The sequence below is a fragment of the Sinohyriopsis cumingii genome, chromosome 1 (genome assembly GCF_028554795.1).
Source record: "Sinohyriopsis cumingii isolate HCF-2022 chromosome 1, ASM2855479v2, whole genome shotgun sequence".
Lineage (NCBI taxonomy): Eukaryota > Metazoa > Mollusca > Bivalvia > Unionida > Unionidae > Sinohyriopsis > Sinohyriopsis cumingii.
Window position 1 is genome coordinate 98,516,226 of NC_142961.1, and position 18,909 is coordinate 98,535,134.

General features: G+C 33.6%; 1 protein-coding gene across 4 annotated transcripts in view; it reads left to right on the forward strand.

Annotated features, from left to right (window-relative positions):
* The window catches only part of LOC149807414 (F-BAR domain only protein 2-like), a 150,139-nt gene that overhangs the window by 16,070 nt on the left and 115,160 nt on the right, over positions 1 to 18,909 (forward strand). For all 4 annotated transcript variants that reach the window (XM_089966526.1, XM_089966541.1, XM_089966532.1 and 1 more), the window contains exons 4-7: positions 6,036 to 6,177; positions 12,155 to 12,226; positions 12,618 to 12,698; positions 15,393 to 15,417. In XM_089966526.1, coding sequence (XP_089822652.1) covers positions 6,036 to 6,177; positions 12,155 to 12,226; positions 12,618 to 12,698; positions 15,393 to 15,417 — 320 coding nt within the window. The remainder of the gene's footprint in view (positions 1 to 6,035; positions 6,178 to 12,154; positions 12,227 to 12,617; positions 12,699 to 15,392; positions 15,418 to 18,909) is intronic.

An 18,909-nucleotide genomic window follows, 5' to 3' on the forward strand; every position in this document is an offset into this window, starting at 1 on the left:
TGATGAGTCTGGTTCCCATAATGGTGTTTAATAATATCCTGCCAAGGAAGTAATAATGAAACTTTTTATTATCCTTAAGGATATCTCTAAGTGCCAGTTCAAGAATTCTCTGAAATTCGCTTTTGAAATCAAGCTCTTTATTTTACGAAGTATTCATTTCGCTTGGCTGCCTTGCTATATTTGATCACATTATGAAAAAGTCTGTTAATTTAAGATAGTTTATGTTACATACACAATAACATTTATAACAGCGTTCGATTGATCAAATGAAGTGAGTTCACCTGACATACGACCGGGGCCGCTAGATTTTAAGTTTGAAGGATTTTTGTGCCTTTTAATTTTTCTTTTATTTCAGCTCCTTTATTTGATTCAAAAGACTTAATGAATGTGATAATATAAAGGAGGCCAGCTTTTAATTCAGTGCAACAATACAACAAATATTTCTGCAAGTCAGTTATCAAAATACTTAGTCAATTAATTAGGTTCTCACAGAAACACTTGCGGACATAGCTATTATTGTAGGTTGATGCGTTTTATGTTTAATTACAAGAGGACACATTGCATTTATGATGATTACACTTAAAAGAAACTGAAAGATAGAACTAGAACACAAATTTCAATTGATAAATGAATTATTTAATTTGTATTTGTTTATTAAAGTACTGCCTCCACTCGGTGTAAATGATGTTTTCATTGATCAAATTTCCTTGCATGTCATTAAATGCAGTGTACTAGAAACGTGGTTTGGAAAGAAAATGTAAAAAAAAAATTGTATGACCTATTTTTAAATTTGATATTTCAAAATGTTGATTAAAATTTCCAGGTCTTATCTACCGTTTTCGACAATAAAACAAGAAATATATCTAAGTTTCTGTTATCAATTTTGATTGCAATTTTCTTCAAGTTCAACAAATAGGGATCAATTTCGGGGGTATTTTCTGTTTGCAAAAATGGGATCCATGCCTGACTCAGCGTTATAAGTGGGTTCACTAGTTATCAGGGTGCGAGCTGTTGAATGAGTGGTGTACTTCTGCATTCATGTCAGGGGCAGGTAATACCTGTACCAGCCTTTGTGGGGGATATGCTTTTAAATGCAGTTATTTAAAAATGTTGCAATAAAACTTAAAAAACATATAATAACAATGAATAAAGACATTTCAGGTGTGGATGATTTTTTTAAAAAAAAATCAAGTTTAAATGAACATCCATATTTGACCTTAAGAGTGAAACAGTCCAACATTAGTAAGTGTTATGAACTAGTATTATTTGCCTTACAAAAGATGATTGACTCTTCAGTTATAAGTGTGAATTTCCAGTATTAGGATGAAACAGAACAACCATCAAAATTTAGAAACAATAATATCAGATGTCTGTTGCGTAAGAGAACAAATACTTTTTACCTTGAGTTTGTTATTAAAAAATGGCTGCATGTTATGCTGTATATAAGTACACATTGTACACAATAAAATGTGGTACTTGAGTCATCCCAAGCAGAGTCAAACAACAACAATAAAAGCAACAGAATAATCTGGGGTGAGTTTTTGTAAACTCATCTGTCTAAACACTAGAAAGACATTGCTCTTCATTAGAAGGTTACCTGCAGATTATAACTCCATAAATCCAATACAGTGGTGCCTTTTTTAATGCAATTGATTTAGTACACATATACATGGATCAACATTTAATTCAAAAACTGATGAGCATTGAACAAACTTGGATTCTTTGGCATTTGGGATAAGGCAGGAAACCAAAGATTTTATTTACATCATGACAGTAATTTTCTGTAATTTGGTGAATCAGGTATGTGAGATGTGCCAAATACAGATATGAAAAGAAGCAGCCAGAATTTTGTGATAAATTGGAAGAAGAGGATTTGTGCATGGAGATTGTATGCAAATGTTTTAGATATACAAATAAGTGTTATGCTGTTCAGAAGATTCATTGTATATGTGTGAGCAGATTTATACACCCAAGGATTATGCATGAGTACTTTTTTCAATGAATAATTTTTGTTTTGTGATCCTTGTAAGAAAATTCAGTGTGTTTCACAATTGTATTTGAAATAAGCACAGATATAAAATTATGTTTATCATGATGAAAATCGCCCAGAAAAGTAATACTGCAGAATATTTTAATACATATCATTGCCTATTGAAAGCAATTGTTGCATGCAAATTTGCCATCCAGTCAGCCTGAAAATGTGTGTTTTCCTTGAAAATAATGAAACATTTGATGTAGGACCCCGGCTTGCAAACCTTTGCATTGACCATGTCATTCATTTACTAGTGAGCATTAAAGTTTTCTAAGAGTTCAAAATAAAAAAATTAAAAATTGTAATTGTAGTTAATTTGTGTTATTATTTTGCAAACTTATTACTAGATTATTTAATGGTGATAAAACGTTGAAGTCTGAACATAATGAAGTTGGCAAGATTTTTGAAATGTATGAATGAGCAGTACAGTGCTTTTAGTTTATAATGTTGTTCATGAAAGCCAGAAAATGATATGTATTGTAGGTTGCAAGCAGCAAAGCTGTATTATAATAGTGCATTCAAACAAAATGGAGTATTTAAATAGAGTATTTTAGTGGTGTGAAACCACATACTTGTAGTTGCATTCTAGAGTATAAAATCTAATTAAAGTGAAGAAAATTAAGTATGTAAGATGTGCATCACTTCACTGTGGAGTTGTATAGGGATCATTATAAGTCAAAACATTGTAAAGGTTTTCAAATCCTTGCCTGATGAGTATTTTCATTGTTAATACTTACAGGTCACCAGTCATACTTCAGCATTTTTCTTTTTACATCAGATTTGCATTACTTGATTAAAAGTAGTTATACTCGCACAAAAAAAACAAAAAAATTATCAAGCGTAAAGAAGAAATAATTATTTTATTATCCGAAATAGAAGTATAAAACACTATTACTTCCTCTTAGTTACGATTTCCCACCTATAGAGGATGCCAACTGGAAATGACGTACATTTATCCCTACAAGACTTAAATACACGCTTCTTACTGTTGAAAAACACAACACTATAAAGGGAATATTTAGATGAAACTAATGAAAACTAATTTACTTTCCATCCTTATATCGGTATGCGTGCACGATGTACTAGATTGTGTCGCTTTCAAAACTTTTCCATTGTTTCAATTTGTTTTGAAAATTCCCATTGATGCAGGTAAAAAGGAATCAATGCTGGCTTCCCTATGTCGGCAGACTTTATTTTTATTTAAAAAAATTGGCACACTTAAAGAATCCAAAGGAACCAAACTTGACTTTTGTCGTCCAACTTCATAAGAAAAAATTGGCACACTTAAAAGATACCAAAGTCATTTTCCTGGGCTGGTTTGTTTTGTAATAAAATAACCAATGTATTTGATATCTTGTCTGTAAGTTTAAACAATGAATTTATTGCTCCCTGCCAGTTGTGTTTATCATCCAGGCTTCTATGTGTTTGCCTTATGTAATCATAGTTGATGCTTGCTGGGCAAATAGTATACACAACAATAACTTGCTTTAATAATACTTTTGTAACCCATGGTAGCAAAAAGATGATCATTTGCACTCACAGTGACTGTATTTTAAAATAATGATTTTTATATGCGAGATACTGTCTTATATTTAACCTGGATGCAATACAGTCTAGTTCAGTTTGCAGCCTTTAACTTATCATGCCTTGAAGCAATCGGGTATTTTCGTCTCATTTGCGATTTTGTTATTTGACATAAGTGATACACACTCCACTAGGGATGCATATGCAAACTGGCATCCGCTTCAACTACGGAATTCGTGTATATATTTTAAAAAATAATTTTCGCATGATGAAAAAAGAAGGAATATATGATAACAATGCAAGGTTAATTTCTTTGATTTAATTTTCAAATAAGTGTATTTTTATCAATTTCTTTTGTACCGTGTGTGTGGGGCTCAAATTCAACACAAAACTATTTCCTTTCTAATTTGTATGGAATAATGGAACAAATATGATTGACGATATTGACTAGTAATGACAAGCTTTCAATTTATGCGCGCACACATTATGACAACTTGAAAAATAAAAACAATAAAATTAACTGGTAAGAGCTACATATTGCAGCAACTAAACACTGACAAAATGCTCAACATTATTCTCTCTCTCTCTCTCGTGTGTAATCAAGTGTTTATGGTATAAAACAGTGTTACAACCTGAAGCCTAAAATTAAGGATATTTGTTATAATATATTGTGTACACTACCCTTAGCAAAATGTATACGTATTCTGTAGAATATTATCTGTTAAGTACTAATGTTTTATAAATCATTATTGATAATTTGACCAGAAGACTTAAACTGAGAATGTCATTGTGCAGATGCATATATTTTTTAGCGTAAAAGTTATATATAAATATTTTAATTAGAACGAGCATGATATGCCAATTTGTGTTTTTTCTCATAAATATGTACGTTACAAAGAATGATTATTTTCTTTGAAAGAATACCAAGATAGTTTGTTTAAATTAATTCTTTTTCCTCAAACCAATCTTACATAGTATCTACTTGTTTTTTGAAGAAAAAGAACATGTACAAACTATTGGTAAGTTGGGCTGAATTGTCTTTTTTCAGTTGGGCTGAATTCACTCTAATCTGGCATACATGATACAACTTTCCCATCCCTTCCCTATTCGATCCCACATATTAAATCCATTCTTTTTCTGGTAAACATGGTCTTTCCGAAAAAGAAAGAACCCTTTTCCCCATCATCACTCTTTTGGTTACATTCATATGCAACACAGTGCACCATATTTGCTGTACAAAAGCATGATCATATGCTATATCACATATACATTTACTAGGGGAAATGAAACACTTGAATTGCTAGGTTGAATAGAAAAGATAAATGTACATCTTGTCTGGTTTTGACATGCGGAAACTACTGATTGTTTATGGAGATTGCTGAATAACTTTTTCATTTAAAAAAGTGGAGTTTTAAGTCTAATTAAACATTTGTATGGTGTGCATACATAACAAATGCGTTTTGTTTATAACTATAGTAATATCACATGTTTGTACAATATGGGTGGCCAGTGACCTTTAACCATGATCAGACTTCAGGGGATGAGGCAATGTGTGTGAAGATTGATTTTGTGTTTGATTTTGTGTCTGACTTTACTGGGCGATGACAGACCATTTATGCTGTCAAATTAGTTGTACCATTGCAGTGTTCATTTTATTCAAGCATGGAGTGCAAAAATATTTTCTAAACATCTCCTTTTGGGTTATTGTTTACAACAAGTTCAAAGTCTTCTACATGTACTCATCTGTAATTTTGGAAGGATGATGAAGGAACACAACTATAATGAAGTATGATCTCAGAACCATAATTATCATGAAACGGTTATTAATAATGAAATAACTGTTTTCATTATTAATAATGAAATACCTGTTTTCAGCTAGCTGAAACATTACTTGCGGCTAAATAATTTAGAACAGCAATATCACTACACCTGTTAACAACATCAGGTTTTAAGCTGTCATAATCATGTCATGGGAATATAAACAATTAGCACTCATTAGATGTTTATTTTTCTAAAAATGTTCTTATCATCGATGATTACCAGTTAGCTTTTGGGATCTTGAAATCAACAATTTGTTAAACAACATACTGCAGTTTACATGTACATTGGATTGTTACACCTTTGCTCAACAGTCCAGATATTGGAGTCGCAAGTTTTGATTTTAACCATATACTTTTACCTCTTCAGAAATATACTCCATACATAGTGATGCCTTTCATTTCTTTTGACACAGTGTGAACAAATATTTTGCACACAATATCATTTAGAGATACTTTTTGGTGAGAATGGTAAGCTTTACAACTGCATCAGAAAAGGGAAAAATATGTCATAAACTATTTCATGATTTGATATATTCACTTGTCACTTATCAGAAATCTGAAATGGTTGTTTTAAAAACCCAGTGTCATATTGATGATGTGATAGATATATATATATATATATATATATATATATATATATATATATAATCTTGATGTAGGACCTTCTCTCCATTTTGGAACCTGCTGAAGGTGCTGGCTGACAAGCTTGCCAGTCTCCACATGCAGCTGGTCCACACATGGTCTGACCTTATCAAGGACATAGCCAGGTACAACGAGGAGCAGCACAAAAAACACAGGAGTGTAAGTATTGTTAACCTGGTATAGGGTATTTTGTCTGTAATAAATGGAACTAATTTAAGGAAAATTTATCCCTTATGAATGATCTTTGTGCTGTAGTCTTTAGGCCTTCATATTTTGTAGTCCCTCAATTTCTGTTATGAAGTAATAGCTGATCAACAGTAGCACTGCCATAGCTTTAGGCCCTCTTGACCTTAATCTGGTACTGCACATGACCTGCATTAATCCATTGTTGCATAGTCTCACATGGGTTATCCAGCAATGGAATGCTTTGTATAGAAATGTTAATATGGTCTGCTGCATAGAAGTTAAGAATATAAATGGTATAACAGTAGCCATAAATATGGAGAGGCTGGTGATGCAATATAATGAGAAAACCCTGATTACTTAAATTTTGCCTTTGTAAATTCTTTCTCATTGAGTTCTGAATACGTTGTTATTTGTTTTGACTTTCATATGATAATTGTTTCTTCTTCAAATACATTATCCAGTCATATACCTTAGGAGAACGCTATTTTTCAGCACACGATAGGCTGTACATGGCTGCCAGGATTAATGGTAGAGGAAGAATGGGGGAGAACCCCGGAGAGAACCACCGACCCATGAGAAGCTACTGGCAAGCTTTCTCACATACCCACATTAGCTGAATCCAAGACTCTAACCCATGCAGACAGAGGTGAGATGGCAGTGATCTGTAACAGAGATGGCTTTAGACCACTTGGCCACTTGGGGCCCCAGGACAGAAGTCAATAGGCAACAATTCTGTGTGTACTAAGGGGTAGGTGCAGAAGCATACCTTGAGGGATTAAACATCAGGCTGCACACAGGGGGTTTGAAACCATTTCATTTACTGAGAAGAAGATGGAGAGCATCATCAGCCTCAGCTATAGTCTCTCACATCAGGATTATGGACTGGCTACTTGAATCAGTATTCAGTACCTTGTCCAAATTCCTTGTCTATACAGAGCAATCCATCTGCTAGAGAATTCATTCATTTGCTGGGATTTACTCAATGTGACAGCAGACATTTATATCTTCGGTCACTTTCTTGGGCTCCTGTCACAATGATTCTGTGGTCCAAATGGAAGCTGAACCTTTTACTTTTGGACCAACTTTCAAAGTTTGCCCAATGTGAGGTTGCTTCTTGAAACCAGGGAAACCACTCTGTACTTGCATCATGGATACCTCTAGCAATCTTGATTGGTATGGATGCAAACACAAAGGACTGGGGGAGCAAATTTCCTTCAGTTTCAGGATGCCATAAGAGTGTGGGCTCCTCATAATCATAATTTACATATCAGTATTCTCGAGATAAACTGTTTTGAAATTGGTGGCTGGGGAACCTACCTTGGGATGTAGTTCTTATTCTGTCAACTTCTCTACTGTGGTGACTTGCCAGACACAACAAAGAACAGAACCAAATCCACAGGCATTCATATTCTTGTTTGGGATTTTCTAAGTTGGTGTCCTCACAGAGAAATCCACATCCATGTTCTACATAACCTAGGCTGGCAAATGTATTGGCAGATCTAATGGCAACAATGTGGAATTTCCCCGCATCCAGTAGGCCTGGATAATCAATACTTTTGTATAGACTGGAACAGCCAAATGTATACACTTCTCCAACACTTAAGGTTTTGAAGGTGTTACAGGAAGCAAAGGAATTGGAATGTTTCTTCATCCTGATTACTCCACTCAAATGAGAAATCTTGGATCAGCCTCATCAGTCTCACAACAAAATCACCAGGAATAAACTGTGATTTATATTTGATTTGATTTTTAACATAGCTTTAACAATTTTTCAGTCATATCACTATGATGTCTCATTGTGGCAGTTTATAGTGATGTCTAGCACTGGGGCATCATGCTGCAGATATGTGGTATTATGTCCCACCCAGTCACATTTACCTGACACTATGCTGACCAGTCCTAACACTAACCTCTTAATGCTGAGCATCAAGTGAGGCAGCTGCTAGTACCATTTTTATAAGTCTTTGGTTTGACTCTGCTGAGGTTCGAACTACTTAGGCCATCTGAGTGGCCAGGAATCAAGATATTCCTTCATCTGCTTTATGCAACCATGACAGCAGGTGTTTTATTCCAACCCAGAGTGAATGAACCTGTACATCTAAATCTTGTTGAAATATTCCCATAAATACAAGTACAACCTGTTATAACGTGATGCTTGGGGTCCAAAGAATAACATCACCATATAAGCAGAATCATGTTAACACATTTTTCCAAAAACTTCCCCATAGAAAATATGCATTGAAATTTCAGTGTCATCAGTTTTAACTAACCTCTTGATCATATGTCGTTTGTTTTGGAAAATTTTGGAAGTTAATGCAACATTAAAATTTCTGAGTGCATGTATTTAGGATGTTAAAAAGAGAGGTCACCTTAAATTAAAAAAATGGGAGCCATGCTGCCATCACATTATAAGTGGAATCACGTTAAAAAGAATTGCATAATAACTGGTTTTACCAGAATAAACAGTTCTCACAAGTGGTAATGAATCCCTCAAGTGAGTTAGCCACCCACCTTAAAAGTGTATGAAGGCAATGGAATACATTCTCAGTGGAGCACATAAGAGCACACTATACCACTGGGGGTATCCATACCTCAACAACTAATGTATGTCTGTTGAAGAAAACTGTTAGCACCAATCACTATTAAAACCTATCATTCCATGACCACTGTCACAATGCATTATCATGGAAGAGAGGTTGTCAGATAAAACAAAGACCTATCCTATATTTTGTTCATTTTCGATTTCATCTGTCCAATGATACTTGATGCATGCCAAGTAAAATTTGTCATGTGTATTAACCTGGTTGAATAAGACACAATTTGAACCGCTTTCAAGAGCTTAATTAGTTCACCTCTAATACAAGTCCTGTCTCCTCACTGCATTTCAAATGTCAGGCAGAAATAGTAAATGCCTTTCCTATTGGTGGATTCATCTACATTTAATTCCAACAAGATGGATCATTATCACTTATGAAGCCTCCTGCTCTCATTGTAAGGTTCATGGGTAATAAGATATTGATAGTAATTCCTGTCTATCCTGGACACTTGATCTCAAGGTCATCTACAGGACCCAGTACAAGCGCTGAAGTGGTATTTAAGGAAGGCTGAGCATTTGCATCAAGGGAGATCATGCCTCATCTTGCCTTCAAAAGAGGTGAAAAAGTGGTCCGTATGTTCTGCATATTGGAAAAACCACCACACCAATGAATTGATTTGCATATTGGCTCATGAAGATATGACAGTTCTCCATTTTTTATCAGATATCATTCTTTGAAAAAGGCTCAGCTTGACCTGGCAGAATCTTTACCCATGGTGCAAAAGGTTATCTGTCCAGGTTGTTTGGCAGCTTCATAATGATGTGGCTTCATGACTTCCACTTGGTTTGTGGAAGGGAAAATTTGTCCTGAGTCTGTTTTCTAGTCAGGTGATGTACAAGTTGTTCAACACATCTTAGGGGACCAGAGATAGTCTCTCTGGGGTAAGATGATGTATCCACCTCTTAATTATTCTCCTAAGGTATTATGATTGGGTAATGTATTTGAAGAAGAAAATATTTTTTTCTAGTAAATTCAGTCTTCAATAATACTTAACAAATCGTAATGCACATACACTTTACCAGCCTCCCTGCTATTACATCCATATGGTTTTTCCTGTATTATGACAGAACATTTTTAAAACATTTATTTGCATGAAATTTTGCTTGGTAAGTGCCATTTTAAAATCTTCGTTTCTGTTGATCTGCATGTGGCTTGTTTGAAAGCTATTGCTGGAGGTTGATATCTTCATAATTTTTGTTGAAGCCCCATTAGTGGGAAGTAAGATACAGTAGTCATTGGCACAGTAGTGACAGTAAAATTGTTTTGGTTATAAGTTTTTCCATTATACTTTTCCTAAATTCATTCTTAGATTCTCATTTTATTAGGCATGAATTTTCTTGAATCTAAGACAGTTTTATTTTCATTTGCTAATATTTCAGTGACTGCTCGATCAAGTCTCATGATACTTGGTATTAATCTTTATGAAATTTACACCATTCATTGACATACTTGTTCACTCCATGACCTATGGGTCAGAGTAAATGTCATAAAAACTTTGTATGATGGTTCTGGTTCAATCAATCTTTTGCTTATATTTCCTAAATCCCTGGATGGATTATTTTCAGGCTTAGACTGAATCATTATGAAGCTAAGACAATCAGTTCATTTACTTTTGCTTGCCCCTTGGACCTTATGGTCTAGATCACAGTCAAAGAAAATTGGCAATAATGTGTTTGAAGAAGTTTTTTCATCTGCTTTTATTTCTGTCTTTAATTATTTTTTTTCTTCAGATGTAGAATGAATAATTATGAAGCTAAAGAGCACTCTTGTTCCTTTGACCTTGGAGTCAAGGTCACAGTTGTAGAATATGTGTGGTAATATTTTAATGCAAGTTTTTTGTTTTTGTCATTTTTACTTCATTTGGGGCTGTATTTATTTTTTCTAGCATAGTAACTTGTTTTAGTCTACAAAATATGACAGGTCGTTTTGTTATAGTATTTAAATACACAGTTTGCAAAATGTTGAAATAAGAAAAATGTTACTATAATTTGTTATATTTCTTGATTACATCTTTATTCCTGTAATAGGGTTGTACTAATTAGAAATCATCAACAAATGTAAAGCAGAAAATGACATGCAGATGGGTAAAGCATTGTGTTTTGTAGGAAAGAAAACCATATTCTGTTCATCAAATTGGTCCCAAAAAGTTATCTTTAGATAAAAAGATATCCTGGTTGGAATGAAAATCCCTGGGCCCTTGACACGCCCAATTAAATGGTTAGTCCCCTTGCTGAAGAAGTGATTGAGCGTCTGCACATCTTGCCAGCTGTCTTCAGCTCTATGTAAATGTTTCTGTTCTTACTCAGCTTTAAAATAAATAGTACAAATAACACCCATGTTCATTTAATTCATAGCCTGAATCCTCAAAAATAAATTACTTAGGCCCCAAATATGCTATTTAATTACATTTAGATAACTGATTTCATGTGTTTTCAGGTCAGCTTAGTAAGGGGTGATATGTAGGGAATTTGTAAACAGATACCAAAGTAAACAAAGCAAAGAGGATTGATTTGATACATTTACTATTATGGACAAGTATTCAGGTACTATCTGAATGCATTCAGTAGATATTCAGTGAGGAAATTTGGTATATATTTCATCTCTGATTGTACTTAACATAGCACAGAAGTAAATCAGGGTCAGCAGAAATACATTTAGAGCATTTGTTAACAGGCATTTGAGTCAAGAACCAGGATGATATTTAATCAAGTTGTATATAATGTCTTATTATAAAACATAATAAATATTTTTGAGTTCTCAGTTGAATTGTTGACCAGAATTAAGAAAAACATATGGTTTTGCCTTCTAAAACCCTAAATATATTTAGTTTTGGGTGGGATTTCCATGCTTTTTTCAACAAACTTTGTCAGACATTTTTGTTTAATGCCTTTTGAAAATAATCACCTGTTACCTAAGATATAAAAGGCCATTATAGAGCATCCATACTTTTAATGCAAATAACAGAATTATGTCTGTTTTAAAAAAAGTAGACAAATTCACTTTTGCATTGCATGTTTTCAAACATTATTTATCTTAACATACCATATAAGTATTTTGGAAAATTTGACAAAATTAAATCTGATGTCAGTCCTAGTGCAAATTCTTGAATAAGCTTCCTCAGTGAACTTTTAGATGCACTGTATACAATGGCCTCATACCTGCATATATTGGATCAAAAAGTAAAAAGGAAATAAGGCTGGTGTTTTAAATGTTAGATCAGAGACTTAATTTAATTGAAACGGGTTAAGGTAAAATCAACTTTTCAAGAATGTCCCATTTGTAAATGTTTTAGTATGTGCTACATGGAAAGGAAACTCAAAAAGCTTAATTCTAAGTGTAAATATTTTTTGTAGATGAAGGAGAGTGAATCAGGCACACTGGAAGTAGTGACATCTCTACAACAAACTACCACAGCTTTACTAAAGGTAACTCATAATTATTCTTAAATAGAAATTACAGTGAAATAAACTAATGTTAGGTTTGTAAAATGAGATCTGTTTGTCATAACATTTGAAGTACAAAATAAGCATTACTTAGATAAAATTGTCTGAAAAGCCAGTAAACAATAGATTTATGCACATCGTTAATCACTTGTATTTCAAAAGAATACCCTAATTTTTCTAGTACATGTGTCTGATTATTTTCTGGACTAAAGAAAATGTTTTTGTGATTGGTCAGGTAAAAATGTGAATTGGTTATTCAGATATCATGATCATTACATTCCAGCCATTGGTGCTTAAGTTTCATATTTGGATAGTAGGTCATCAGAAATTTTCCATGTTTTAGATATATACATCTTTTTGCACTTGTTTTTAGGCAAAAGAAATATACCATACAAGATGTCTGGAAGTAGAAAAGTTGAAACGAGACAATGCTTCACAGAAGGATATAGAAAAGGTAAAGCTTTAGCCTCATTAATCTTTTCAGTGCTGAGTTTCATTTATTTTCTTGGTATTCATGCATGCCTTGATGTTACAACAGTCACACATATGGAAGTCCATATCAGCAAAGATTTTTTCTGATACCTAGTTGTTTCTAAATAAAAATGATACCAATCATGCATTCAGTATCGCTGTCACAACAGCCAGCCTGAAAATCTTGTCACTACTTCCACTGAATTGATGGTCATATCAGCATAGGGATTTTTCGAATGATGTTTATTTAGTTGTAAAGGAAAATGGTGCAAATCTGACATCCAGGTTGTCCATGTGTAGGAATGTACAGCTGTGCTCATGGCTGCTCAAGACATGCAAATATGTACTTGTATTTTCATAACGACATTTTATTTCGCCAATATCGTCACCAAAAAAAACTTGCACATTTTAAGAAGTTTGATATGCATACACCAATTTTCAAACCAGTTTGTAATCTGCTCTTTCTAAAATGTAGCTCTCTCCATAAGCATGTCTGTGTAAGTCAGAAATATTGACAGATTAAAATCCAAATGTTTATAGCAATACATTTAAGTGGATATTTTCTTAAAAATTAACGCGGTTCAGTGCACAGGACAAAGAATTTGTGGCTGAATCATCAAGTGGAGAGGCAGTGGAACAGCTTTGTAATTATTGCAAAGGTCTGCATGACTATGCATATTTGCACTTAAATTTTATGTAAAAACTACATAAAACAATCTTGGATGTTGAATAAGAAAGTAATTTCGGAAGAAGAAAAAATACACATGATCTTATAAAAAATGTTCTTTGCATTTGGACTGTTTTGAGAAGAAACACTTACAAATTGCAATTTTAATGTTGACTATGATTACAGTACAGGAGCTTAGATAACTATATTTCCTCTTTTCTGTAACCTGGCGATTTACTTTCAGCTGTTCCATTTAAACAGGCTTGGCACTCAGGGAAGGCATATTTTTAAATAAATGCTCTAATTACTTAAACAGTTTGTATGAAAATGATGAAAAATTATAAATTGCATCCATAGGTGACTATTCCATGTTGGAAGTGCCTTTCCAGGGTCCAGTGTATGTTTTCATGGATTAGCCCTTAACAATACACAGAAAGAGAGAAACATTTTGTGGATATGGAGGCCTGATCTTGTATTAAGCTTTCCCAAACCAGATGGCTTCATTTCATCCCTCCCAACCTCATTACAACTTATCAAAAGCTATATGGCTTAACTGCACCTTTCCCAATCTGGGATGTGCAGTCAACATCCACTTTTAATGCTTATTGTCTACATATTTTTTAACAAAGATTGATAATGGCAACACAGGATTGCAGTACATATGTTCAGTTTGTTATAGTATTAACACACCATCACATTTGTTTGTACCCCACTACAAATTTTAAAAAGAAAAATGCTCCAGGGGTTCCAAAATACTGACAACTTATCGGTGTTTCGAATCAAATGGGAGTTTCTTTAGTAACAGTCCATAATATTTGCATGGACAAGTTTGTTTTCAAGTAAAAGGTGTGATTCAGTTCACCATCTTTGATGATCTCAATAATTCCATATATTTTGGAGTAATTTTGTTCCCTAATATAATTGCAGTATACTGTGGTACATATAGTATTTTCAGAAATAATGGGGTGGAACACAGTACAACATTTTTCATGGTACCCAGCTCCAGCCCCTATCAGAGCATTTTGTGTAGAAAGTAAGCATCTATAAGCCATATGAATGATAGACATAATACGTGCATTTTGAAAATAAACTATCTGAATTGTCTTTGAAATAAAGCAGGGATAATCCTTTGTCTGAGTTAAGCAACAGCTATTAAAAAGTATGCTTGAAGGCTCTTAACAAAAATGAGCAATAAGCCAATGACTGAACAAAAATCAGAAATTATCACTGTAAGTAACTCATTATTGATGCTCTTATGATTTATTAATACCAAACGTATAAATACATAGATCTCTGGTTTTTGTGCTGGAGTTTGCAAGAAGTTTGCTGGTCAGAAAGCAGTAATTTCTGATATATTCAAAATATGAACAGAAGTAATTTTTGATATATAAAAAATGTAAACACTAAGACCATTAAAAAAGTCAGTTTTTAAAATTCAGTCAGTGAAAAATATTGTTTTTAAATGTTTTACCATTGTTGGTCAGCTATGCAATTGAATGATCCTTGATCAAGCAAGTCATTGAATTTTTTTAAAGCAGGATCATTGACATCTAACATAGGTATAGTAAATATAACTAAAATTTTGAGTGGCAAATTTTTTTCTGTTACATTTCTCATTTTGTACCCATGATATTTCTTTCATAAATGGCATGTTCATCATTTCTCTTTCTGTGTATGGATTTTTTTAATTTAACTAATAATCTTGAATGTAACGTTTTAGAATCTTTTCAGTTGATCAGTAATTGTACACATAATTTTGAAATACAGATGATTTAATTCCTACTCTGTACAACACCAGCCTCATTTGTACTTGGACATAATGACCTCTTTTCACTGCTGAATAAGTTTTTTTTTACAGCAATGTGAACAGTTACTTTTGTTATTTAAAAAGATTTTTGAGGTCTTTACATGTTTTTGAAACCAAAATGCACATCCAGTAGATAACATTTAACTGCACCATTGATTTTTAAAAACCCCACAATAATAAGTACTTTATATATTATTTTTCAGGCAGAGACAAAGTGTAAAAAAGCATGTAAGTACTTTGAGTATATGCATTAATAACTTTATGCCATTGCATACATTTAATGGCATTGAAAAACAATTTAAAACATGGCTATTGTTTAAGCCTGCTTTAGTGAGACCTCTGTGTGACTTTTCTTATGCTGACTAGTAATTTTATTTTGATATTTTCATTGTGTTAAAACTTCTGCATCAGTTCCTTTATTCAACTCAAACTTTCTTGCACAAGCACTACATGCAGTTTTTATGTGATATACTAGGATCTTCTTCCTCGCCTGAGTAAATGTATTAAAACATTATATTTCCATAAGCATGTGAAATGTCTTTTACAGGTGGAGATAATCATACATATTCTGATGATTTATGTTGAGCCCATTCAACAGTAGGGATAAAATGGAACTTTTCAGTAGCAATCCAACCTGGCTGGCATTGATAAAATGAAATATTTAATGTCGGTAATACATCACCCATGGCTTTTGTGTAGCTTCCTTTTTCTGGGATGGAAATTACCCTTGTCAACAAGATGATAATTTATCCTAGTATTGGGTGACTTTAAAGATGTTTCTAGATGTACATGCCAAACTGAAGCATGCCTAGTAGTCCCCTTCATTTTTCTGGACAACTCCATAGTTTATTGGTCCAAATTTTGCTCTATAGAAAGTTGCTTTGACTTCATTTCATACAATGCCAATTCGGCATTTTTAATATAAGCATCATATTTATCAAGTGTACATACTCAAAGTTCAAATGTTATTCCTTGGTCAGAGTAAGCTTTCAAGAGAGTTTTTTAAAATATATTTTAGGTTATGTTTATTTATAACCTTGCATTTTAGGTTCCCTTTTCCCTGCCCTTCCCCCAAGGACATTAGGTTAACTTTTTGTTTTGACTCCATCAAGTCCATTTTCAAAGTTTAAGATATGTCTTTAGTATCTCTATCTATATTGTAATCATTTTATGCCCACTCCCTTCCTTAGTTTTGCTAAGATACAAATCTCTGAAATTGTTGTTCAGTAATTTGTGTTTTTCCAGAGCTGTACTCACATTATCATTCATAATCATTTGCATGTTCAGTTGTACTTGATATTCCTTTGCTGGTTCTTTGCTGTTCTTTATCTTCAGTACTCATAATTAAGTATTGTTAATGCCATTGTGATTGAAACATCAGTTTTGTTGTTTTCCTTCATATTAAATAAAGACTCACTGGGCATGTAAAGTATTTCTGTTTTAATTTGAATTTTCAGAGTTTTTCTTTTACAGCAGTGTCTTAGAAACAAAGTACAGTGTGACCCCACTATAACACAGTAGTTGGGAGCTATAGGACCCAACCGTGTTATAGACCGAACTGTGTTTGTTGTAAGCAGCCAAGTCAGTTTGCTTAAGAAAATGATGCATGTACCCCAAAACAAATTGCAGGGGGTGGGGGTGGTAGATGATAAATGCGGGCGGTAAAATACATGCTTCATTGGCACAGTTACCATCTTTAATCGATGCATATTAAATGAGAAATGCATCTGTAGTGAAAACAGAAAAGGCATATATAATATTTTACTTTATTTAGGGAAACCACGGATCAGTACATATACATGTATGCAATTTATATATACATGTCTTATGTATAGCATGAATAGAGTATCAACACCCTGTACTCACCCGCGAATCTCATCACATACATTGAATCCACAATACAAGTAATTCCATAGAAAATATGTACACACATAGATTTAAAATATTCAGTAATTTTGTCACAGGTCATATAGGTCTGAATTCACTGGAAAAACATAGCACAATCATGTAATGAACGATGAAGCACATTTACTTTTCAGTACATTCCAAGTTAGTTTGCGTTTTAAGCTGCTGTTGGTAGCGTTCGTAAGCATAAACTTTTTCCCTGCTAAAAGGAAACTTTCATGGCACAGTAAACATATTCCAGTCACATTGGAAAACGAAAAAAATCCATAAGATTCCATTGCTTTTATTTAAGTTTGGTACTGACTTCCTTTGAAGAAAAGTTCTTTGTTTTTTTGAAGATTGTAGTCAGATTTCTTTGATGAAGGGTGCATACGCTATTGAAGTCGCCACTAAAGGACAGTTTTGGAGAACCAAACAAATGGCCCATTTGTGGCGGCTATATCGGATTATTGTATTGCATGATTGAGACTGTTTTTTTTTTCTCCCACATTTGCTTAGTTCGTTTCAAAACAATCAATGTTTGAAAGGTAATCTGTTTTCTTTGACTGTAGTTACTGTTCCTCCCTGCCTATTGAATAGACCAACAAGTAAGATGTTGTTCGGCTTTTTTTAATATCCTTTTTTTTAAACATTTTTGGTAGTGGAGTGATGTTGCCTTCCACACTTGTGTCAGAAATTTAACAAAGGGTCAGTGGATGATAGAGATGCAGGTGTTCTGGTCTGGTGACAGGGATTACTACAGAAAATGTGAGTGTTCTGAAGGGTTTAATTCTGAGTGAAAAGAAGAGGAATTTTACTTACCATCCACATACAAATGTCAGTCTGTGTAAATATATTACTAGCGAGCGGCCATAAATCCGACAAAAGATAGGTTATGAGATAATGCCTTGTCCAGTTGATCTCTGCTACCAGAAGTGTCAACAACAAAAAAAGCATATATATCAAAACATACAGTACTCATGCTAGATGTTGGCATAAGTGCATTATGAGCACTGTTAAGATGGTTTGTCAATGTGGACAAAGAATTTGTTTTTGTAAAAATAAATAAATTTCAGTGCATTTTATATCAAGTTTGCGGCTTCCTTTCATGGGGCCTCTGAATTTCTCCACTCCAAACCAATGATTGTATACACAAGTTTAAACAGCTAACAATGTCGGCAATAAAAAAAAAATGTGCCATATGATATATTTTGCCACCAAAAAGGAAAAACAAAATCGTAGTTTGTGACATTGGCGAAGCCTTACATGATCCCAGAATAAACTTTTTACATTCTTTTTTTTTTTTTTTAAAGAAGAAAAAACTATTTTTTCATGTACGAGAAAATTACATAAAATTTTTTAGGAACCACACTGTGATCATCTTGCATTATTCATGTGCAATATCTTCTCCAAAATGATAATTAAAAGAACTTTTTATGTTTTCTTCATATATTTAAGAAAGTTTTTTTTCATGTGCAAGAAAATTACATGTATATAAAATTTTGGGAGCCACACATTGACCGTGTTATATCCAAATTTGTGTTATAATGGAGCATTCTATAGTGGGGTCACACTGTATAATGAAATTCAGGCACAAGAAAGACCCCAGAACATGCATTCAACCTGCCTGACATGTACCAATCATATAAGCACATATGGTTGTCCTTTTTTGTTGTCTCTGGTCAGACAAAATCTGTGACTTCACTGAAAGCAGATGGTCATATAAGGGGAGGAAGAAATGGCCTTCCTTTTTATCTGCAGAGTTTTCAGGTCTTTCCTTCCCCAAGTCCCTTAAGTCTCAGAGGAGAATTCTTTGCAGGGAAGAGGGCACTCATA